This window comes from Xyrauchen texanus, chromosome 15 (assembly GCF_025860055.1).
Source record: "Xyrauchen texanus isolate HMW12.3.18 chromosome 15, RBS_HiC_50CHRs, whole genome shotgun sequence".
NCBI lineage: Eukaryota > Metazoa > Chordata > Actinopteri > Cypriniformes > Catostomidae > Xyrauchen > Xyrauchen texanus.
Window position 1 is genome coordinate 25,486,931 of NC_068290.1, and position 23,853 is coordinate 25,510,783.

At 43.0% G+C, this 23,853-nt stretch overlaps 2 protein-coding genes across 4 annotated transcripts in view; one reads left to right on the forward strand and one right to left on the reverse strand.

The window, feature by feature from the left end:
• The window catches only part of LOC127655837 (protein capicua homolog), a 57,259-nt gene extending 50,744 nt beyond the window's left edge, over window positions 1–6,515 (forward strand). For 2 of the 3 annotated variants that reach the window (XM_052143836.1, XM_052143838.1), the window contains exons 16-21: window positions 1,417–1,739; window positions 2,459–2,616; window positions 2,744–2,901; window positions 3,042–3,176; window positions 3,346–3,471; window positions 4,638–6,515. In XM_052143836.1, coding sequence (XP_051999796.1) covers window positions 1,417–1,739; window positions 2,459–2,616; window positions 2,744–2,901; window positions 3,042–3,176; window positions 3,346–3,471; window positions 4,638–4,924 — 1,187 coding nt within the window. In that variant the 3' untranslated portion in view covers window positions 4,925–6,515. The remainder of the gene's footprint in view (window positions 1–1,416; window positions 1,740–2,458; window positions 2,617–2,743; window positions 2,902–3,041; window positions 3,177–3,345; window positions 3,472–4,637) is intronic. The other variant, XM_052143837.1, reaches the window with a different exon arrangement.
• Window positions 6,516–12,579: 6,064 nt separating this feature from the next.
• Window positions 12,580–23,514, reverse strand: LOC127656097 (zinc finger protein 420-like). The gene is made up of 8 exons (XM_052144273.1): window positions 22,264–23,514; window positions 19,339–19,756; window positions 18,120–18,280; window positions 17,933–18,046; window positions 16,152–16,936; window positions 15,824–15,950; window positions 13,468–15,042; window positions 12,580–13,365 (listed from the first exon to the last, which is right to left on the reverse strand). The coding sequence occupies exons 2-8, from the start codon at window positions 19,592–19,594 to the stop codon at window positions 13,204–13,206; spliced, it is 3,180 nt and encodes a 1,059-aa protein (XP_052000233.1). The 5' UTR covers window positions 19,595–19,756; window positions 22,264–23,514; the 3' UTR covers window positions 12,580–13,203.
• Between the last annotated feature and the right edge of the window lie 339 nt (window positions 23,515–23,853).

Consider the following 23,853-nt stretch of genomic DNA (forward strand, 5'->3'; position numbering starts at 1 on the left):
GTGTAAAAATCCCAGGAGATCAGCAGTTACAGAAATACTCAAACCAGCCCGTCTGGCACCAACAATCATGCCACGGTTAAAATCACTGAGATCACATTTTTTCCCCTATTCTGATGGTTGATAGGAACATTAACTGAAGCTGCTGACCCGTATCTGTATGATTTTATGCATTGCACTGCTGCCACACAATTGATTGGCTGATTAGATAATCACATGAATAAGTAGGTGTACATGTGTACATAATAAAGTGCTCCGTGAGTTTACAGTATGAGCAAGATTGGAATAATGGGTATCATTGTAGTCTGTTTTAGCAAAGGCATCTAAAAAAGTCATTATATTTGGCCAAATGAATCAAATTTATCAAATGTTATATGCCTGTCTAATGAAATTGTATACTCCAGACAAGTAAAGTGGTCATTCACTTGTTCGAGTAAAAAGGTTACTTGTCTGGAGAGAGAAAAAAAGGACATTTAGGTTACATACTCAAGTTACATATCAAAGTTTATATTGTATAATCTATCTAAAATGATGGATGATGCCCAACATAATAGTGTACCTATGCAATCAACTAAATTCTCTGCAACAGAAATGTAAACTGCACTGGGTAAGAGAGAAGGCTATTGTCATATGGTAATTGTTTTATGTTAGGTATGGATTTCAAATAAAGCAAAGCCTCCATCGTCACCATTAACAGCAGGGATGCTCACATTTATATAGAATGAGATCTACCTTTCCATCATTTTATTGTAGAAAGATCTATCATTAACAATAAAGGCTATATACATTATCACAATACCAAAATTTCTGTATTCGGTAGTGAAATTTGACAATTCTCATTACCAGCTTCAAAACCACAAAAAATAATAACACTTTTTAAAGCTACTAAAGTTACCCAGTCAAGAACAGTGAGTGTTTTCTCGTTTCTCGTAAAATTACATGCTCTTGATTACTTTCAACAGCAGAATAAAATATTAACTTTCTAACAAGTGACACAGGCCTAGGCTATCACAAATATATTCAGTTATTTTTTTTTGTTATTGACGTTTTAATCAGTCTGCTTGTCCAATCGGGAAAATTCTCTTTCACTTGCCTCTTCAAAAATCCACTTGTCCTGGACTAACCGACAAGCATTAATGTCAAGCCCTGACTGATCATAAATGTAGTCATATGACATTTAAGCACCTGCCATTTTTTTAATAACTTTTTTGCATATGGTTCTTTGGGCTGCCATTGACTTCAGTGGCAGAGGAAGAAGCAGAAAATAATATGAAAACAAACAGATACAATAGTTCCCTACACACCTTCTGTGCTTGGGCCCTGCAATAAAATTCAAGTGTCAATACAAGATCATCTGTTTTCATACTGGTGTTCATGGCCAGTAGTTTCTGACAGAAACTCTCATCTCTCTTTCAACAGGCAGTGCTACAGGGACTCATAAACTTATCACAGCAAGGCCTCCTCAGAAAGTGAAAGCCACAGTGGCCAACATCCCAGTGGGCAGTTATGACGGAGGAGGAAGGGGCAAAGAGAGAGAAAAGGAGAGGGACAGAGAGAAAGAGAGAGAACGAGACAAGGACAAAGAGAGTGCTTGTCACTTCTCATTTGATGTAGAGAAGCCAGATGAGATGAGCTCCCCTGCATCCTTTCCACCAGAGGAGGGGCCAGCAGAAGGTCCCACCCATCCTGTAGGAGAGGGTGGAACCACCAGCGGGCGTGGCAAAGAGGCAAATGCTAAAGCGGTTAGGACCCCTAACCTGACTGTCAACAACATTATAAAATTCATTAATAAATATAATGTTCAGTAATTCAGTATGGTTTTAAATATAAAATGTTCTGGGGGACCCTGGGTAAAGACCAGCAAGTAAAGACTCTGACTACCACCCTTGGAATCGCGAGTTCGAATCCAAGGTGTGCTGAGTGACTCCAGCCAGGTCTCCTAAGCAACCAAATTGGCCCGGTTGCTAGGGAGGGTAGAGTCACATGGGGTAACATCCTCGTGGTTGCTATAATGTGGGGCGTGTGGTGAGTTGTACGTGGATGCCGCGGAGAATAGCGTGAGGCTTCCACATGCGCTACGTCTCCAAGGTAATGCTCTCAACATGCCACGTGATAAGATGCGTGGATTGATGGTCTCAGACATGGAGGCAACTGAGATTAGTCCTCCGGCACCCGGATTGAGGAGAGTCACTACACCACCACAAGGACCTAGAGCGCATAGTGAATTGGGCATTCCAAATTGGGGAGAAAAGGGGAGGGGGCAAAAAAGATTACATTTTCTAAAGTTTTGAATTCATTGTTAATATTAATAATTATTTTTGTGATTTAAAAAAAAAACATAGGAAGGAAAGTTAGCAGTTAATCCAGCTTTTTTATTGCTGCAAGGGAAATGTACAGAAAAAGCACCTTCCATTTTAACAACAAATTTATCAGTTGATCTTTTTTCTTTCACCCCACTCAGGCTGAATGGAAGGACTCTCACCCCTCTTCCCCATTTCCTCCTGCCTCTGGATCAGATCCAGCCCCACCTCAACCTTATAGTGATAAAGATGCACCACCTACTAAAAAAGTCAAGGCCCGCCCCCCACCACTCAAACGACCATTTGATTCTGTTGACAAGTATGTTTTCTCTTCAGCTTTATCTTTATTTCATGTATTTATATCCATCATATGTGCAGACATGTAGAGATACTCTACATGCATTCTCAGACTCATTACAGTTTCTTATGATTGGTTATGTGTGCAGGGTCCTATCAGGAGTGTACTTTGAGGAGCGCTTTGCGGAGCTGCCTGAGTTCCGTCCAGAGGAGGTGCTGCCCTCTCCAACCCTGCAGAGTCTGGCCACCTCTCCACGAGCCATATTAGGCAGTTACCGCAGGAAGAGGAAAAACTCCACGGGAGAGAGTAAGATTCACACCTCTGAACCAAACGACTATAAATGATTTCTCAGTGTAGTTGTTCCTGAAAAGTAAACTGAAGTTCCATCTTGTGTCAGTTAATATAATATATAAATATTGTATGAAATGAAAATCTTCTGTATACAGACCTGGACTCATCCACAGAAGACCCCATCTCTCCTAAAAGGAAAAGCCATTGCAGATCTAGCTGCAGTTCAGAGCCTAACACACCAAAAAGCGCTGCCAAGTGTGAGGGGGAAATCTTTACCTTTGATAGGCCAGGTAATATTCTGCCACCCACAAAACCTCCAACATAATCCTTGCCTCACAATTCTGCAGCCATTGTTACCAATTTACCAATCCATTCTAATTGCATTATTTGCTATTCCCCATCCTTTCTCTTTTTTTTTTTTGGTCTTTATCCCTGTTCATTTCCTTCACTGTGGCACAGATGGAGAGGATGTACTGGGGGAGCTGGAGTTTGACAAGGTGCCCTACTCCTCTCTTAGGAGGACCCTTGATCAGAGGAGAGCACTTGTCATGCAGCTATTCCAGGAGCATGGTTTCTTCCCCTCAGGTAACACTTGTACTGATACTTGTTTAGTACTGTACCTCCTGCACAACTCACAGAGAGCACACAAACCGCTCATAACTCAAATTAAATACCCAACAGATGAGAAGCATCACAACATTGGTTTAAAATTGATGTTATGGGAAAAATAACAATGATTAACCCATGGTTTTCAACCAGGTGTCCATGGACAGATTTCAAAATGGATTTCCAAATGGGTTTTTTAATGATCTGTAGCTTTCTTTTATTTTTTTAATGTATGGTCTAAAACAGGGTTGCTCACTCTTCTATGGCATGAGATCTTCTTTTCATTATGCCATTATAGAAAGATTTACCATATACCACAATATCAAAATTTGCTGTTACCTATACCAGTAAAAATTTTAATTTCTTGATACCAAAATTTGTAAATTAGGAAAACATTGTTTTAAGTTCTCAAGTAATTATTTAAGAAACAGTAAGTAATAAAATAAGAACAAAGAAAAAAAAACAGAAAACAGTGCTTAAAGTAACAATAAGTATTCAGTAAACATTCAGAAATAAAAAAACAAACAAATCAAATGTACCATTAAACGACATAGATGATAGGTCACCACTACATGATTCTAATACATTCTTAATTTTTTAAAGCCTCGTTCTTGTTATTGATGTTTGAATAATATTTACAGCATAGACAGTGGTCTATCAGGCTGCATTTACTCTGCAAGTCCAAATGCACAGATCTGATAAATGTGCTTTTTTTTTTTTCCTAATGTTAACGTTTACTTAAGACATAGCTGATAGTGTTTCCATTAATACCTTGCCAAGACAAGCATTTTGAAGTGTATTTGTTTATCACTTTGAAGTGTATTTGACCAATGATTATCCGCATTTCCATGAGAGCTCTCACAGCACACACACATTAGCTTGCACACAGAAAGAAGCCGTCTGTCAGTCCGACAGATCACAAGGCGAATTTCCAAAATGTAGGATGGCAGGGGATGAGTCATTCATATTCATAAGGAAGCTAGTTGGCTGAATAAAATATAACCTAACACTACTTCAGAAAGTTGGCTGGCTTAGAGTCTAAGTTGGAAGTTGATGGGATTGAATACCCCTGCAATAGGCATTAGACAAATGTTTAATTTTGTTTCGTCCTCTGCCTAACATTTTCTTTCTCTTTCAATCAATAGCTCAAGCTACTGCTGCGTTCCAGGCACGATATGCTGATATATTCCCCACTAAGGTGTGTTTACAGCTCAAGATCCGTGAGGTCCGGCAGAAGATCATGCAAACAGCAGCTCCATCTGAAATTGCCGGTGCTTCAGACATCTCCTCCTTACCAGGACCTTCTGGGGTGGCGATTAGTGAGGAAGCGGGAGGGGCAGAGTCTCTGGAGAAAGAGGCGGAGCGACAGAGTGAGCAAAACAGCCCAGAGGAGCCCAGAAACGCAGGCGATTCACAGGACTCCACCAGATGAGGTTGATAAACAAGATTCTGCTTGAAGACCAGATCTCCCCTTAACATCTGCATATCTACATTTGTTGTCTTGTCTCTGCTGTGACCAGCTCAGAAGGACATTGAAAGAAAAAGCAAGACCAACATTTTCATGTAAATGAAGCAAATATGGGGAGATGCCTCAAAACATTTTGGGGTTTTGAAACTCAATTCCTCAGTATTTCGTTACTAAAGAGACATTGAATTATGAAAAGATTTCAAATAAGTTACATTGACATACACACACACTTACTTACCTACTTAAACACAAAGACATTCGCATACACCACAGTTCATTTTGAACATACACACTTGAATTTACAGCATTGTATTAGTCATTAGCCTTCCTTTGGACTTGGGGACTAGAGAATTGTGGGCTTGTCCTGTAAGCCAGTAAAGTCACGCAGCTGCTGCTGCTGCTTCTTGAATGCTGGATGTGTGAGGGCACCCAATCTCTTTTGAGACCGAGTTGTGTTTTTATGGCCTGATTGTTTGTAGCTTGGCCACAAGTTCTTTTTTATTGGCTCATGAGTTTCTGCCAGTCAATGTGAGGCTGGCCTCCATTGGCTGAGTTTAAGTGATAATGAAGACTTTTGGACTCTTATTTGTTATATTTAGTTTCTCCATCTGTGGTGTTTTATTTTTGAAGACTTTTAATGGAGAGCATTGTTTAGGCACTGATTACCTTTGGTGAGGGGCTAACTTTGAACTGTGTGCTGCCATTCACAAACCTTTTCGTCCTATGACTGGCTTTGGTGGTTGTCAGTCAAACTGGAGTCATTCCAAAGCCTCTGATTGGCTAGCCATGATGGAAAAAAAAGGTTATGGAAGGGAAGTCAACAGGCACATTATTGCCACTGATTTATGTTTTTCCATATATTAAGAGATTCCACATATTTAAACATTTATTTCCCTGCCTTTTTAATTCAACTTTGAGCTGGTGAATTATGGAGCAATGGTAATGTTGGGAACATATTGATAAGAATTTACTTTGTGAATCTTTTTAGCAGAGAAAATGAAACTTCATTTTTTTTCTCAACATGTAATTCTACATGTCATTACATTATAAAAAACATAATGTTTTGTTGTTCTTGTGGGTCTGATCCTTATAACCTATATATACTGTATTCCTATACACTCTACAAATGTACTCTTTCTTTAGCAGAAACAGAGGGATGTGTTCAGGTGCGAGAAAATATTTCTCCACCCTCACAACATCTTGATACTCACAAGTGTTCCTTTTCTTACCAGGAAGTTATTACATAGCCCTTTGTCAGACACTCCAACCTTTTCAGTTTTTGTTTTTATTCATCCCTTACATTCCTCCCCTTCCTCATTCCTCTTTCTGTCACTTTATTGTTCTTTCCTCATTCACTTTAGGCTGTGAGGTGGGACCAGGAGGTCATCAGTGGTGATTTTCTCCTGCAGTGCTGGTCTTTGTTGTACATTAATACAGTGCAAAGACTCCAACCAAAATAAAGAGCAAAAGCATAATTGAAAGAAACAAAGCCAGTACAAAAAGAAAAAAAAATTGTAAAACAAAAGAGAAATAAAGAAATATGGTAAAAACTTTTCTTACTGTGTTACGTTGTTTTACTGATTTACATATTCAAACCAGGATTTATACCGATAAGCCTTAAATTCTCTCTCAGTATACAAATAAATAGATGTTTAAAGAAAAAGCCTCTTCTTATAAGTAAATGCTTAGGATTCATGAGTAACACAGTGTGGCAGCGGGGGCGTGGTCAAGCGCCCGTCCGGGAGAGAAAAGCGGTAAGGGCGCCCACACCTGAGCTAAAATGATGACTAACACCTGTGTCTAATTTCAGTAACATGAGGAGAGCGGCATAAAAGGGCAGCAGTGACAGAGCATGGGGACAGTGAACCCGACCAAGGAAAATCCTTCAACACTGTTCTATATGACAAGAGAAATAAAAAAGCTTACCCCTTAAGCTGACACCTGTTTCCGTCTCTTCCTTTGGCGGCTGTCACAGTGGTACCGAAACCCGGGAACATTTTTTCCGTTGTGTTATGGAGCAAGGTCGTCCCATAGAGTCCTCCCAGCTGGCGGAAATCATCCAGTCCCTCGCTACTCTCCATCAAGGCCACCAACAATCCCTGCTTGAGCTCCGGCAGGATCAAGATCGGCGGTTCTTCGAGATCATGCGGGCTCAGGCAGAGGACCGACTTGCTATCCGGAGCCTCCTCAGCCAGGAGGCTGCGCCGGCCCCAGCCGCGACCCCGGACATTCACGCTACGCTGCCCCCGCCCACGTTACAGAAGATGGGGGTAGCAGATGATCCTGAGGCCTTCATCGATTTGTTTGAGAAGACGGCTGAAATCTGGAGCTGGCCGCCCGAACAGTGGGCAGCCCGTCTAATTCCTCTCCTGTCCGGGGAAGCACAACTCGCGGCACAACAACTGCCGGCGACTAACCTCCTGGCGTACTCTGACCTAAAGAAGGCCATTTTGCAACGGGTTGGTCGGAGCCCGGAGGAGAATCGCCAGCTCTTCCGGAGCATGAAGCTTGAGAAGTCCGACCGCCCGTTTGCGTTTGCTCAACGGCTCCGGGACGCCTGTCGGCGGTGGCTGCTCATGGGGACCGCGACGTCGAGGGAGTCATCGATCAGGTGGTACTGGAGCAATTCGCGCAACGACTGCCCAGGAGAACGGCGGAATGGGTCCAGTGCCACCGCCCGGCGTCGCTGGAGGCAGCTGTTCAGCTCGCGGAGGACCACTTGGCGGCGATACCGAGGGCGGATGAGCCCTCCCTCTCTCTCTCTTTCCCCTTCCCCTGTGTCTTCCCCTGCTTCTCCCCCTGCTCCCTCTCGCTCTGCTCTCTCCCCAGGGCCCGTTCCTGCCCCCCGCAGGCGTGGAGGATACACCAGGCCAACTTCCCGGCCGTGGGAGAACCCGCCTAACCCTTCCCCGTCCTTCAGCCGCTCTCCTCCTCAGGTGGTGGCGCCCGCCAGCACGGGTGCGGCCGTGGCGCCTGGGCCGGTCTGCTGGAGGTGCGGAGACCCGGACCACTTCCGGGATCAGTGTCCGCTGATGGAGGTGGGGACGGTGGTGCAGGTCTCCGATGTCCCGCAGGCTGCCCCCGGTCGGGCTGGAGCGCATCGGGTCCCGGTAAGGATCCAGGGGGTACATACCAAGCATTGATGGATACCGGCTGTAATCAGACCACCATCCACCAACGCTTGGTTCAACCCGGGCTTTGGGCACAGCTAAACGGGTGAGGGTGAGGTGTGTGCATGGGGATATTCACAAGTACCCCTGGTGACTTTAGCGATCAAATTCGGGAGAAAAACATAGTGTGGAGGCAGCGGTTAGTTCCCGCCTCACCCATCCGCTAATCTTGGGTACTGATTGGCCGAATTTTAGAAGTGTATTAGAGGGAGTTTGTGCGGATGGGTCCTGCATGAAAATGAAGAGGTGTGCGATGTGCGATGCTTTGGCGGGGGAGGTGGAGCCGGGGCCGTCCTCGGCTGCTCCGAGTGACGAGGCAAGGGGCGTTCCCTGAGGGGGACTTTCCCTTGGAGCAGTCGCGGGATGAAACCCTTAAGCACGCTTTTGACCAAGTGAGAGTAATCGATGGTCAACAACTCCGGCCGGGTATCGCCATTTCATATCCGTATTTTTCAGTTATTAAAGATCGGTTGTACAGAGTGACGCAGGACGCTCAAACAAAGGAGGAAGTGACTCAATTATTGATTCCACGGAGCCGCCGGGAAATGGTTTTCCAGGCAGCTCACTATAATCCTATGGCCGGTCACCTAGGGGAAAGAAAGACACTTCTCCGTCTAATAGCCCGTTTCTATTGGCCGGGCATTGGCGGTGACGTCCGCAGGTGGTGTGCGGCGTGCCGTGAATGTCAGTTGGTAAACCCACCGCCACCCCAAAAGCGCCTTTGCGCCTCCTTCCATTGATCGAGGTCCCCTTCGAAAGAATTGGAATGGACCTCGTCGGGCCATTAGAACGGACAGCACGCGGACATCGCTTTGTGTTAGTCCTAGTGGATTACGCAACGCGATATCCGGAAGCAGTGCCCCTGAGCAACATCTCCGCGACGTAGTGTTGCAGGGGCACTCTTCAAAATAATCTCCGGTGGGGATTCGAAAGAAATCCTCACCGATCAGGGCACAACGTTTATGTCACGTACACTTCGCGAGCTTTACGAACTATTGGGCATTAAGTCGATTCAAGCACTAGCGTTTACCATCCGCAGACTGATGGCCTAGTGGAGCGATTTAATAAAACACTAAAAAATATGATTCGTGAAGTTCGTACTACCGAAGACGCTAGGAATTGGGATAGGTGGCTTGACCCCTGTTATTCGCAGATACGGGAGGTCCCACAAGTCTCCACGGGGTTCTCACCGTTCGAGCTGCTGTACGGGCGACGCCACGCGGGTCCTCGACGTCATCCGCTGAAGCTTGGGAGGAGGGACCTTCTAATAGTAAAAACGAAATTCAATACGTTCTTGATCTTCGAGCAAAACTCCACACACTGGGGAAATTAACACAAGAGAATTTGCTCCAGGCTCAAGAACGCCAACGCCGGCTGTATGACAGGGGTGCCCAGCTACGGAATTCGCGACCGGAGATAAAGTACTTGTATTACTCCCAACATCGAAGCTCGAAATTACTCGCCAAGTGGCAAGGACCCTTTGAGGTCACACGACGCAGTAGGGGATCTCGATTATGAGGTTAAACGTACCGATAGAGGGGCGCGTCAAATATATCACCTCAACCTCCTGAAATTGTGGAGAGAAGAGGCGCCTCTGTGACGCTGGCAACGGTAGTTCCGAGAGGGCGGAGCTCGGGCGGAGGTAAACAAAGCCCGCAATCTCAACACCCGGTTCCGTGTGGAGACCACCTCTCACCGCGCCAACTCGCAGAGGTTTCCGAATTACAAAAGGAGTTTGCAGACGTGTTCTCTCCTCTACCGGGCCGCACAAACATCATACATCACCATATCGAGACTGAGCCGGGCGTGGTGGTTCGTTGCCGCCCTATCGCTTTCCGAACATAAAAAGAAAGTAGTTCGAGAAGAATTGGACACGATGCTTGAGATGGGAGTAATAGAAGAATCCCACAGCGATTGGTCCAGCCCGGTCGTCCTTGTTCCCAAGAGCGATGGGTCTGTACGTTTCTGTGTGGATTATAGGAAAGTCAACGCGGTGTCTAAATTTGACGCGTACCCAATGCCCCGTGTTGATGAACTGCTCGATCGGTTAGGTACGGCTCGATTTTATTCGACCTTTGATCTAACGAAGGGTTATTGGCAGATCCCCTTGACACCAATTTCCCGTGAAAAAACGGCCTTCACCACGCCGTTCGGATTACACCAATTCGTGACGCTTCCTTTCGGTTTGTTCGGAGCACCAGCCACGTTTCAGCGCCTCATGGATCGGATCCTCAGACCGCACACTGCTTACGCCGCTGCCTATCTAGACGATATCATCATTTATAGCAATGATTGGCAGCGCACATGCAACATCTGAGGGCCGTCCTGAGATCGCTGCGGCGGCGGGCTCACGGCAAACCCAAAAAGTGCGTGGTTGGGCGTGTGGAGGTACGGTATCTGGTGTTCCACTTGGGTCATGGCCAGGTGCGTCCCCAAATTGACAAGACCGCGGCGATTGCGACTTGCCCTAGACCCAAGACCAAAAAGGGGGTGAGGCAGTTCCTGGGGCTGGCTGGCTATTACAGAAGATTTGTGCCTAATTATTCGGATGTCACCAGCCCGCTGACTGACCTCACTAAAAGGGGGCTCCAGATCCGGTCCAATGGTCGGAGCAGTGCCAACAGGCGTTTATACAGATTAAAGCTGCACTTTGTGGGGGCCGCTTTGCATGCACCTGACTTCTCTCTCCTTTTGTTTTGCAGACGGACGCTTCAGACAGGGGCTGGGGGCCGTACTCGCAGGTGGTGGAGGGAGAGGAACGCCCGGTGCTGTACATTAGCCGGAAGCTCTCTTTGAGGGAAACTAAGTACAGCACCGTAGAGAAGGAGTGTCTGGCCATCAAGTGGGCGGTCCTCACCCTCCGATACTACCTGCTGGGGCGGGCCTTCACCCTCTGCTCGGATCACGCCCCACTCCAGTGGCTCCACCGCATGAAGGATACTAACGCCCGGATCACCCGTTGGTATCTGGCTCTCCAGCCCTTTAAATTCAAGGTGGTCCACAGACCGGGGTGCAAATGGCTGCCGCTGACTTCCTCTCCAGAAATGGGGGGGAGTGGTAGGCAGGCCGGATGACGCCCCGGCCTGAGTCGGGCGGGGGGGGATATGTGGCAGCGGGGGCGTGGTCATGCGCCCGTCCGGGAGAGAAAAGCGGTAAGGGCGCCCACACCTGAGCTAAAATGATGACTAACACCTGTGTCTAATTTCAGTAACATGAGGAGAGCGGCATAAAAGGGCAGCAGTGACAGAGCATGGGGACAGAGAACCCGACCAAGGAAAATCCTTCAACACTGTTCTATATGACAAGAGAAATAAAAAAGCTTACCCCTTAAGCTGACACCTGTTTCCGTCTCTTCCTTTGGCGGCTGTCACACACAGGAAACCCGAAATTTCACGTACTTGTGGATTGTGGAATACAGTGGTAGGCTCTCTGACATTTATTTGTGTGATTCTGGGATGCCTACAATCCTTACACTTGTATTAATAATGTGTGTGATATTACAATGATGGATCAGCATAAACCTACAAGTTTTAAAGGGATCATATCATAAATATTTTATATTTTTAAATGGTTTTTACCCCATTTTTCACCCCTCTCTCTGGACATTTAGTGTGTAATTTACACTCACTAAGCTCTTTATTAGGAACACATGTACACCTTCTTATTCATGCAATTATCTAATCGGCCAATCGTGTGGCAGCAGTGCAGTGCATAAAATAATGCAGATAGGGGTCAGGAGTTCAGTTAATGTTCACATCAACTATCAGAATGGGGGAAAGAATGGCCAGACCGGTCCGAGCTGACAGAAAGGCAATGATAACTTGGATAACAATTGTAGTGAGCAGAATAGCATCTCAGAATGCACAACACATCGAACCTTGAGGAAAAGCAGAAGACCACGTCGGGCACTCATGTTTGGACCATAGTGTTCCTAATAAAGTGCTCAGTGAGTGTATATACCACTAGCTTAATAAATTGCTAAAATAATCAGTTTTAAATAATAAACAAGGGGTGACATCTCAACATCTCACAAAGAGATTTTCTTGTGGTTTATACTGTATTCAATTAATGCTCTTTTTGGACTGGGAAGAAAATTTTGGGTTCTGAGAGTTAATGTATGTTTTCATAGTAGATAAAGCTGTTTTATGTCAAAAGATCAGAGAAAATATGATTCCTCATGATATTGCACCTTGAAGAATAGTTAAATACTACCAGATATTGAGGTGTTACCACATCTGCAAGTACTTGTTATTTACTATTTAGTGCAGTATTTTGTGGTTTGGGAGTACATTTTCAATCACATTCTTGGCTTGCTACCAGTACTGGAAATCAACATACAAAGCCAATAAAGGTATGCCGAGACTAATGTATGCCATCTAACACCAATTGCAGGCTATAATGCTGTTGTAATCGCACACATTTTCAAAATGGTTGCAAGGGAGATGGAGACAAACTGTTTAAGTTTATTTGAAACACCTATCCAAGTCGGCATTATAACAATAAAAAAATTCTACAAATAACATTCAGTGTACATACAGACAGAGAGAAGTTATATTGTACCACATGAGTCCTTTAATCATTGCAGTAATGACCTAACGCATAATGCAGATTAGCTTTCCAATATCTGTCCAAGCAGTAACAGCTGTTTTGATCTCACTTTTCTCTGTCATTTGATTTGTTCTTATCATTGGTACCTCCTCACAAAATCTGCAGGTCAGAATGATGTTGGGGAGTCAGTGAGCATGTACTGTTATTATTAAATCTTTGATAATGTGTTGTCAACTTGCACCACTGTCAAAGGTGTAATTGTTCACTTTTGAAATCTATGCCTTCATGTGATTTATATGGATGTATCCATGTCAGAACAAAGAGTGTCATGTGCAGTAAGTCAGACTGTCCATTCCCATTCCGAACACAGGAGCCATCAAACTTATCACAGACTTGGGGTCTCTTCGGTTGCATCCTTTAAAATCTGCCCTCTCTAAAGGCATATTATAATCACAATCTTCAAAATCTAAAGAAAATCAATGATCCTTAATGGACCCTGGAGTGCTGCACTGTTCCTCACTTCTCTCACATCAACTGAAAGTTGTCCACTGTAATGGCCTCCATGTTGATTCCGCCCTCCAGTGCAGTGTGGTACAGCTCAATGGCCTCTGCCAGGTCTCCACTTGTCTCTATGATGGCAATAGTCTCTCCAAACTCATTACACAAAATAGTTGGAGTGCCCTGAGTCTAAAAGAAATGTAAGAAAATGTTAACTGTGTTAAAATAACTTATTTACAATATAAGAGGAAAAGAAAATATGAGGGGAAAATACCACAAACTCCTGCTTACCTGTGCGAGGTTAGATGTCTGTATCTGAATGACTTGGGGCTGTTCAAGCTGCACTTCCTGCTGGCAAAAAGCTGGTATTGCTGTTGCAAGGTCCATCTCAGAGGCATCCACAACAGCAACAGTTGCTGTATTGGTTTGTGCTGTAGTTTCACCACTCTGCACTACCTCTTGTTGTTTTTGGGTGCGAGTATGGGTCTTACGATGGTTCCTAAGGTTAGAGACAGTCTTGAAGGTCTTTCCACATTCACTGCAAGAATGTGGCCTCTCACCTGTGTGTGTGCGCCGGTGTTCTGCCAGATGCATGCTCTGCACAAAGCCTTTGTCGCAGAACTCACATCGAAACGGACGCTCGCCTGAATGCGTGCGAAGGTGCTCACGCAGGTGTGTGTTCTGCCGAAACCGCTTGCCACAGATCGCACAAGGATATGGACGCTCACCAGTGTGTACTCTCTGATGTAGTGTGACACTTGAGGCAGAAACAAACAGCTTTCCACACACTGGACAGGGGTGGGACTTCCCAGTAGACAAGCTGGATCCTCGTGGCCTGCCAGGCCCAAGTCCGTGACTTAACTGGTGCAGGCGAAGATTCGCAGGAGAGTTTAAGCGCTTACCACAGATAGTGCAATCCAGATTAGGTTTTGCCATTAGATGAGCCCACTGCTGCTCACTACCATCCGTCAAACCTGATGCCTGCTGACCTCCAATCTGGGAGATGTTGTTTAGCTGTGTTAGGCTGGAATGCTCCTCTAGGCAATGCAAGTCTCGTTGGCGCTTGCGCAAGAACCCCTCAGAACAGTGTGGGCAAGGGTAAGGTGCTGGGGACCCTGGGTGGTGAAGAAAACAGTGAGCTACGAGTTTAGCAGGACGGATAAACGTAGCTGAGCAGTCTGGACAGGGTGATGGCGTGGCATTGCTGTGAAGATGCTGACGGTGTTGACGGAGATTAGAAGATTGGCTGAAGGCTTTGTGGCAAATGTCACACCTGTACGGACGGACTCCAGTATGTGTGAGTCCATGGCGGGAAAGATTGGCAAGAGACGAGAAGGTCTTTCCACACACACTGCATTGGAACGGACGCTCGCCGGTGTGTGTGCGCAGGTGGTTCCGTAGATGGATCTGCTTCTTGAATGGTTTCCCGCAGATGTTGCATTTAAAGCGTCTTTCAGTGGTGTGAGTGGTTCGCCGGTGACGCAACAGACGAATCTGCGAGGAGAATCTTTTTGTACAAATAGAGCAAGGGAATTGTGGCCTTTCTTCAGTAGCAGGAGTGTTGTGTTTACCTTCTTCCTCTCCACCTCCTTCCCCACTGGCAGTAGTTGAATGGTTTGGGTCATCTGGTGGCATCTTGCCTCTATTTTGGGCTTGTTCTGAGTTTGAGAGTTCACCATAAAGCCCATTCTCTGCAGGCTCTGCAGACTGGGAGACCACAGCCATACCTCCAGTAAGATCAGTGCCTGTTTCACTAAGCTCTCTTCTTTCATCGGTCATAGGCAGTGCCTGTCTTTCTCTCCTCCAAGCAGTCTCTCGTTTTGCTCTTTGAATGATGGAGAGAGGAGATCGCTGGGCCAGTACAAGCTGCAGAGGGCAAAGAAAATTTTTATTTCAGTATACTGTTTACTAAAATAAATTTATCATAACAGTTGGATCATGTCAATACAAAGTATATCATCTTTCTAATAAAATTATTGACTCCCTTCCAAAAACCCGATCTCTTAGTTGGGCTGACCTAGAAAATTTATATTCACAACAGAAATTCCTTGAAAATCTAATTTTCATAACTTTTCCAGGCTGGTTTTCACAGTGGGAACCCAGTATCTGTTTAACAGTGTGTCATTTGATCAATGAAACTAAGTATCTTGAAAGCCAAGTATCTTGTATCTTATTTCTGCAAATGTAAGAAAGCCTCATGAAAGCCTCTGAACGAATATATTTTTAACAAATAAGACACTGTTTGTGTCCTTGTAATTGTACACGGCAGGTCTATTCTCTCAGTTCTGATAATCTACACTATTATGGGCAGCTGTAACTTGCATTGCCTAGAGGCGTCTGTGGCTCAGGTGGTAGAGCGGGTCGGCTGCTAATCGCAGGGTTGGTGGTTCGACTCCCCAGCCCACACAACTCCACGTGCCGAAGTGTCCTTGGGCAAGAAACTGAACCCCAAGTTGCTCCCAATGGCAGGCAGCTCTGTTGCCATTGGTGTATGAGTGTGAGTGTGAATGGGACACATTGTAAAGCACTTTGGTAACCTCTAAGGTTACACTGCACTCACATAAGTTCAGACCATTATAAGAACCCCCAAGTATAGATCTGAGAGCTGCAATGCATTTGACTTGAAGAAAGAAAATCATGAATTAACCTGAGAGGCTGGTGCAGCTGGCTCACCGGTTCTGTGAGTTCGGCGATGGTACAGGAACTTTGTCATGTTGGTGAATGTTTTGGCACAAAATGGGCACCTGTGTAGTGGCTCAGAAGTATGGGATTTCCTAAGATAAGGAATACAAGAAAAATGTCTTATAAAATTAAAAGGGCAAAAAAATTTAGGTGAGGGTTAAGTTTATAGTAGGTGTATGGTTAGAAGATATTCATTAGCCCAGTTTAAAAACAATTGAGGCCAATAGAAAGTCCCCACTTAAATAGAAAAAAAAGAAGTATGTTTCTGTTTGTGTGCATGTGTGTCTTAGTACCTGTGCATCATGAGTGTCATTTCTGTGGTGAAGCCATGTCCACAGTCCACACACAAAAAACGTGCTTCACCAGAGTGTGTGCGCATGTGTGTCTGAAGTGACACCAACTTCTTAAATACTTTATCACACTCTGGGCACTCGTGCGTTCCTTGTTCATGCACTCGAAGGTGTGCCGCAAGCCGTTTGGCTGTGGTGAACGTTCTTTTGCACTCCTCACATTGAAGACTGCTGGGTGAGACAGGAGACATTAAACCAGCTGAGCGGGCAACCCATGTACGCTTTCCACCACTAGCTTTGACAACTTTACTGCCCTCCTCTGATCCGTCACTCCTTCCTTCATCCTCCCGAGCCACAGAACTGTCTTCATACCCCACCATCACCCCAGTGCTACCACTCTCCTTGTCCTGGCCTAAGAAGTGCTCCCCCTGGTGTTGAAGGAAATCCTCTGGTGTGCTAAATAGCAGATTACACTCAGAACACTCATATGGATGGATAATTACAATTTCCTCCTCTTCATTCTTTACTGTGTTCAACTGACCAGTGGAAGGAACAAGTTTTAAAGTGGACACATTGTCTAGCCTAATAGGATCAGCAGGTAAGAGAGGGGCAAGGAGTTTAGCTCTGCGGAGAGGAACTGAGGCAGATCCATCAGCAATAGCTTGGGCGGAGCAGAACTGAAGGCGGAGCATAGCAGAGGCGGAGCCAGGCAGAGATGGATTTGCTGGGACCAGCATAGTTCTAGGAGTGGCTGTAGGCTTAGATGGGGCTTCATGCTCTCGAAGAGCCTGAAAAATGAAAGCAACAAAAGTACCTTAGGAAATGGTGACCTTTAACATACTAGGAGAAAAGTGGCGATATGGCCGAACATTTTCACACTGAATCATAGTCATCACTAGAGGGAAAAAATCTGAATACCCACAGGCTGTTATAACGGTCTGATGCATATTACACACAAAACTGGTAAACATTTTTTCAATACATACAGCACTATTCAGATTGGCTGGTTTGACTCAACTTCTGTGAGAAAAAACACACAGGACTTTTTTTATCAGTCCACTAAGAAACAGTCGTGTTCACAAGGTTCTGGGTTGATACAATGAGCAGTTCTGAGGATGAAATAATGACTGGATTTGCCAAAATTTGCCAGGTTAGTGACAATCAATCTTTTATAGGTATTCAGATGTTTGTTTGAGACATGCAATAGCAAGTTAAGTGAATATCTATGAGCAAAACAATATTCTAAACTGTTTACTAAGTTATGTCTGTAAAATAGTCTGTACTGAGGTTTTCTGTGCTAGCACTTAGTCTCTCTGCACATTTTCCACTATTTTCCCATGTGTTTTTGTGCAATCACTCATGGAGACTGCCGGACTATTTCATAAATTATACTTTTGTTATGGTATAATATATCTCAGATAACCCGCCCCTAAATGGCACGTAATGACACAATGACTGATTGATCACTTTACGTATCAGTTAGTTTTAGTCAAATTTAGTCAATTATGGTGCGACTAGGTGCGATTCAGCAATTTATTTTTCTGTCCACACAGAACCTGAAATTGCTGCAAGATGTGACACAACGTAATGGGACAAAACATATCCTGGGGTCCTGTGGCCGGACTGAACAAAAAATAATTACATGGAAGAGATAGCTTTTATTGAATGTTGCCTGGTTAACTTTTTTTTACACAAAACCCCTTTGTCCACTATGTAACTCATATGTGGTGCAAACACAAATTTAAATGTTTATGTATGTAAATTTAGGTATGCATGAAACAGACCTGGGCTAAAGTCAGGATCTGGCCGGCACTCTGTTCATCCAGAACTAGATTTTGCACATTGAGCGACTGAACCGGAGTGACTGAACCATCTGCCTGAACAACAAATTCCTGAAACTGAACACAACAGTAATTCAGACACAGCAAATGTATATGAAGTTTATAAGCATATTTACATCTGCATACTTACTGTTTCAGTGGTCAGGTTGCTATGTGTACTGCTTCTACTGTGTGTCTGCCTGTGTGCCAACCACTGTTCAGGTGTGTCAAAGAAGGCCAGGCATTCCAGACACTGGTACTGGATTGGCACCTCTGCACCAACAGCACCCACCTCTGTGACCTCACAAACCTCTGAAAATAAAAACATTAACATGCTGATTACATGCACTTCCAAAGCCCATCACCAAACTAAACTTTCAGGCCAGGTTCCCACAATTTTTGACCGAAGAATTTCCATAACCTCTCCTGTTTGCGATTACTAGAAAAGGATTTAGTTTTTTTAAACCATTCAAATTCAGACTTGATAATGAATCATTCAGACCAATTCATTGATAAAACAAAAACATTACTGAAAAGGAAGATTCACTAAGAAATCAACAATCCCAATGGGTTGCAGTTGAGTTTTACACTACACAAGAGCAATATCTAGTCGATAAGTTATCAGTGAACTATTACTGTATTTCCAAAGCTTTTCCACATCTGGAAAACAATATTTAAAAATTCCTTGATATTTTAAACTTTTCTATGACCATGGGAACCCTGTTCAGGGCATATTAAAATCAGATGGTCATCTGACATCTAAAGCATAGCCTTACTTAGACCCAGCTCATATTATAATTTACCCTGGAGCTCTAGACTGGTTCCCCACTGAAGCCAAGCAGGGTTGAGCTAGGTCAGAACCTGGATAGGAGACCTCCTGGGGAAACTAAGGATGCTTTTGGAGGAGGTGTTAGTGAGATCAGCAGGGGGTCCTCACCCTGTGGTCTGTGTGGGTCCTGATGCCCAAGTATAGTGATGGAGACACTATACTGTAAAAAGCACCATCCTTTGGATGAGAGGTTAAACCGAGGTCCTGACACTTTGTGGTCATTAAAAATCCCTGGGCACTTCTTGCAAAGAGTAGGGGTGTAACCCCTGTGTCCTGACCAAATTACCCCCATTGGCCCTTATCAATCATGGCCTCCTATTAACCCCATCCATAATTGTCTGCATCACTCTACTATCTACTCTCCACCAACAGCTTGTGTGTAGTGAGTGTACTGTCGCACTATGACTGCTGTCGCATCATCCGGGTGAATGCTGCACACTGGTGGTGGGTGAGGAGAGTCCCTGTTCAGTATGTAAAGCGCTTTGTGTGTAGTGTCAGAAGAGGGCTGTATAAATATCCCAAATCAAATGCACAAACTCACCCTGCCCTGCCTCCCTCATGTGCAACTCCTGATGAAGCAGCAGTTCGTCTGGATTCTTGAGGATGGCTCCACATTCCAGGCACTGATACTGGCTCTCCCCAGTGTCATAATCATCATGGCTGTGTACAAATTCTGCCTCGTCCCCCTCTCCTCCAGTGTGGATCTGTTGGTGCACCAGCACCTCCTCCAGGGTATTAAAGAGCTGCTGGCACTCACTGCACATATACTGATGCTCCACATACTCCTGGTCACTCATGGTAGCTGCAGGTAGTTACAGTTCTAAACCAAAGATGATTTGTTGTGCAGAAGAGGAGACGCAGTTCTGTGTGACCACAGAACAGAGGTTATGAGTCACTATCACCTGGCAGGTTAAGTATGCATTCCCATTCCAGATAGGAGTTCTTAGCCACACAATGACCTGAAGAAAAAACAAAATCCAACTTTTGTAATGCAAATATCAGACTACAAAATCTGCAACAATTTGTCTAGCACCTTATTAAATTATACAGGGTTTGTACAGATGTTTCATTGTTAAATTCAAGGGGTTTTCAAGCACATTTTTATTTGTTTTCAAGGACTATGCTCGAGATGTCATTAATAAAAATATTTTATCCATTGTTCATTTATTTTTATAAAACACCACTTATTACAAGTACAGCAATGAGCATCTTAAACTACATCTTCTCACAGTAACAATTAATGAAAACAATTGATGTGCAATTGTAGTGTGCTCCCTTAAAATGCACTTTGCTTTTTCAACAAAAAATGGGTCATTCTCAAAACATTTTGACTTTCCAACTTACAAAACATTGACATTTTCCATTTAGTTCAGTTTTTGCCTATAAACGCTGAGGGTAAACATTTTGTAACATGTTGACACAAATTTGAATTCATAAAGGAAAACTTGGCTGTAGTTCTTTCTTTTATTATTTAATTTTGTTTCACGAATGAAGTTAACACTAAGACTAACAAGGGTTAAATGGGGTACAACACCACAATTTGAGGGTTCAATGGGGTACAACACCAAATATGTTTGTGTGAAAATATTAGTTAAAATGTGAATAACTTTTTAACATGCAGGGAAAAATCACTATATGCATATATATGCAACTTCTGAACTTAAACCTTAAAATTTATTTTCTACAACTTTTTATATTTAAATTTAAATAATAAAAAAAAGTTTTTCACATTGTTAAAACCAATAACATGACAAACTTTATTTTGTTTTGCTTTTTTGCACACTTGTTTGGCCTTGCACTAATGCTTCTATTAAAAATAAGTACAAAATAACTTTACATGTCATAGAAGTGGTGTACCTGATGAAGGGAACAAGGATTTTTTTTCAGGCAATTAACAATTTCAAATATATTTTCAAAAAAATGTGCAAAACCTAGTCATGCCCTTTCATATCATTAAAGAGTTAGGATATAAAGAATAAACATTCTCGCTATTGGAAAGCTTTTTCATGACTAAAAAAGTCAAGGGACATGTTTGTCAACATATTTTGATATTGACCCAAATTTTAAATGACCTATTTTTGAGACACAAAGCTGTTTTTACAGAAGAGAGCACAAAACGGCTCACAAAACTGAATACTCCATTGATCTACATTCAAATCATTCAAAACGTTTTGCATCTCATATAATTTTATCTAAATTGTAATTAAAACTGATAGTTTCAAGGATTCATACTAATGCAAAAGCAGTATCTACACAATATATATATATATATATATATATATATATATATATATATATATATATATATATATATATATATATATATATATATATATATATATTTTTTAAATCCTCCAGTAACACTGGATTGTGATTGGCCCATTATGAACAGTGCTGCCAAAAGTACCAAGAGCCACGTGAAAAGCCAAATTCAAGTACTTCAAGCACCTTCTGCAAACCCTGGTTATAATTAAATAACTCAATTGTTCCCAACGGTACTTCCATAAATAATATTTGTATGATTATTTCGTATTTATATACGTTTACTATCACAGGATATCCAGTTTTTGTTTATTACAATTAATTACTATACGAGTACTAATAATATGGTACTAACGAGTACTATATTCATACAAATAAACATTATATCACATTGATTTTCTGTGCCACAATGATGAATTGTCAGTTGTTGATGAATTACATAGGCAAGTACACATACATATTATACATGTTATTTCCTACTCAAGGTGGCACTGTTGTTTCAGTGACTGACATTTGACATTGTTATCTGATGAAGAAAAACAAAGTAAACTATAGCAAGTACAACACATGAACAGTATGCTATGACCATTATCATCTGGGTGTATTACTGAAATTATTTAAGTTGTGCATCTATTTAGACTCAATAAGAAAATACTTATGTGTAACTTGTGTGTAGCTGAAGTAGGTCAATATGTGTTTGACAGCCAATTGTGTCTCATGAAATTTCAGTGTGAAAGTAATGAATCCTGTTCTAGATTTGTCCTAATTATCTTTTACATTATCTCTCTGGTATATGAAAATAAAACATAAATATTTATTTTATTCTATTCTTTTCTAATTGTCTTGAAAATATAAAACAATTTGACACTGTCTAGGAATTTGTAGAACCATATGTGATAGTTATATATGCTGGGTCTCTTGCTTACATTAATTATAGTTTTTTTTCTTTATCTTGTGTGTTCTACAAAAGAAAGAAAATCTTTAACATTATAATACAGATAATTTCTCATAATTCAAAATGAAGACCGTTAAATATGGCAGCTCTTCTAATATAAACAGTCTACAAATCGAGCTGCATCAATAAATAAGCATTATTACGGGCATAATAGTACTGGTGCAGAGAGAAAGGTCAAATTAATTGACAATATACCCCGACAAAAAACCCTTTAAAGCTAGTTGTGGGACTATAACGCTACTTGTTTACCTTGTGGCGAGCAGTTGGTGGCGCTCTTCAGATTTGGTCAGAGCTTGTGGAGCGCACCGCTGTCTCCTGACTGTACAACCCCGCTGTACGGCGGTCGTCAGGCGGCGCTCTTCACTTTTCCCCGCAGGTCTAAGAACGCTGAGCGAGGCCTTCTTTCCTCAACCGCTTTACTTGCCTCGCGCGCGCTGCAGTTGGGTAATCCCTCGTGCCGCGCTTATCTGCCCTGCGGAAGCTTTCCGGTGTTCAGAATGCGTTTCTCACCGAAACCAACCAGTATATCTCTGCTCGACGCACTCTTTGAAGATATATTTAAACGTAAACACGTTCGTGTATGTGGAAATGTTCCGTTTGTGTGGGCTCTGTTCCTTGCACTATGCATGCTGCCCCGCCTCGTGGGGGGTTGCTAGTGGCTTGCGCAAGAATGTGATTGGATGAAAAGACTGCCTGTCAGACTCAAGCCGTTGTTATGGACAGTTTGATAGCTGCCTCTGGATGCTAGTGCATATGAGAATGTGAATATGTTATATCTGTTCATGTTAATTTTAAACCACCAATAGATGCAATTTTTATTGAAACATCTGAATATTCAATACAAATCATGTCCAAGAATACAGTAATAGAAGGGAGGTTGGACGGATACGAAAACAACTTGGGAGCTGAAAATGCTCAAAACGGTGGAGATGATAGTGAACTTTAGGAGGAACACCCCAACATTGACCCCCTCGCCTTTCTAAACAGCACTGTGGCAGCAGTGGAGTCATTCAGGTTCCTGGGCACTACCATCTCACAGGATCTGAAGTGGGACACCCACATTGACTCCATTGTGAAAAAGGCCCAGCAGAAGTTGTACTTCCTTCACCAGCTGAGGAAGTTCAACCTGCCACAGGTGCTGCTGAAACAGTTACACTCAGCAGTCATTGAGTCTGTCCTCTGCACTTCAGTAACTGTCTTGTTTGGTTCAGCTATAAAATCAGACGTAGAAGACTATAAAGGAAAGTTCTGACTTTTGAGAGGATTATTGGTTGCCCCCTTGCCCTCCCTTCAAGAACTGTATACTTCCAGAGTGAGGAAAAAGGCTGGAAAAATCACTCTGGACCTCACGCACCCAGCCTACTACCGTTTTGAACTGTTGCCTTCAGGAATTTTTTTTCCCTCAGGCTATCCATCTCATGAACAGTTAAAACTGCCCCATTGAGCAATAATTATGTGCAACACACAGCTTAGTCTATTTATATTTATCCACCTCTTCTGGCATTACATTCCCTTGCTTCTGTATATAACAGATTTGTATTTGTACATACTAATATGTGTATATATATGTATATATATATATATATATATATATATATATATATATATATATATATATATATATATATATATATATATATATATATATATATAATTGATTTATTGTGTATTTCTATGTATACTTTATTTTCTATTCACTTTTTATTTGTATTGTTGTTTTTAGTATCTCTGTCTTGTTGTTGTATTGTTTGTGCACTGGAAGCTTCTGTCACCAAGACAAATTCCTTGAATATAAGCATACTTGGAAATAAAGCTCGTTCTGATTCTGACTGATTGTGT

Bases quoted from the DNA above. Each gene is read 5' to 3' on its own strand.
- LOC127656097 (XM_052144273.1), bottom strand. From the start codon at position 19,594: ATGAGTGACCAGGAGTATGTGGAGCATCAGTATATGTGCAGTGAGTGC. The intron at 18,281-19,338 runs GTGAGTTTGTGC...TTTTATTTTCAG, and splicing joins CATGAGGGAGGCAGGGCAGG to AGGTTTGTGAGGTCACAGAG. The intron at 15,951-16,151 runs GTACTAAGACAC...TCCTTATCTTAG, and splicing joins ATGACACTCATGATGCACAG to GAAATCCCATACTTCTGAGC.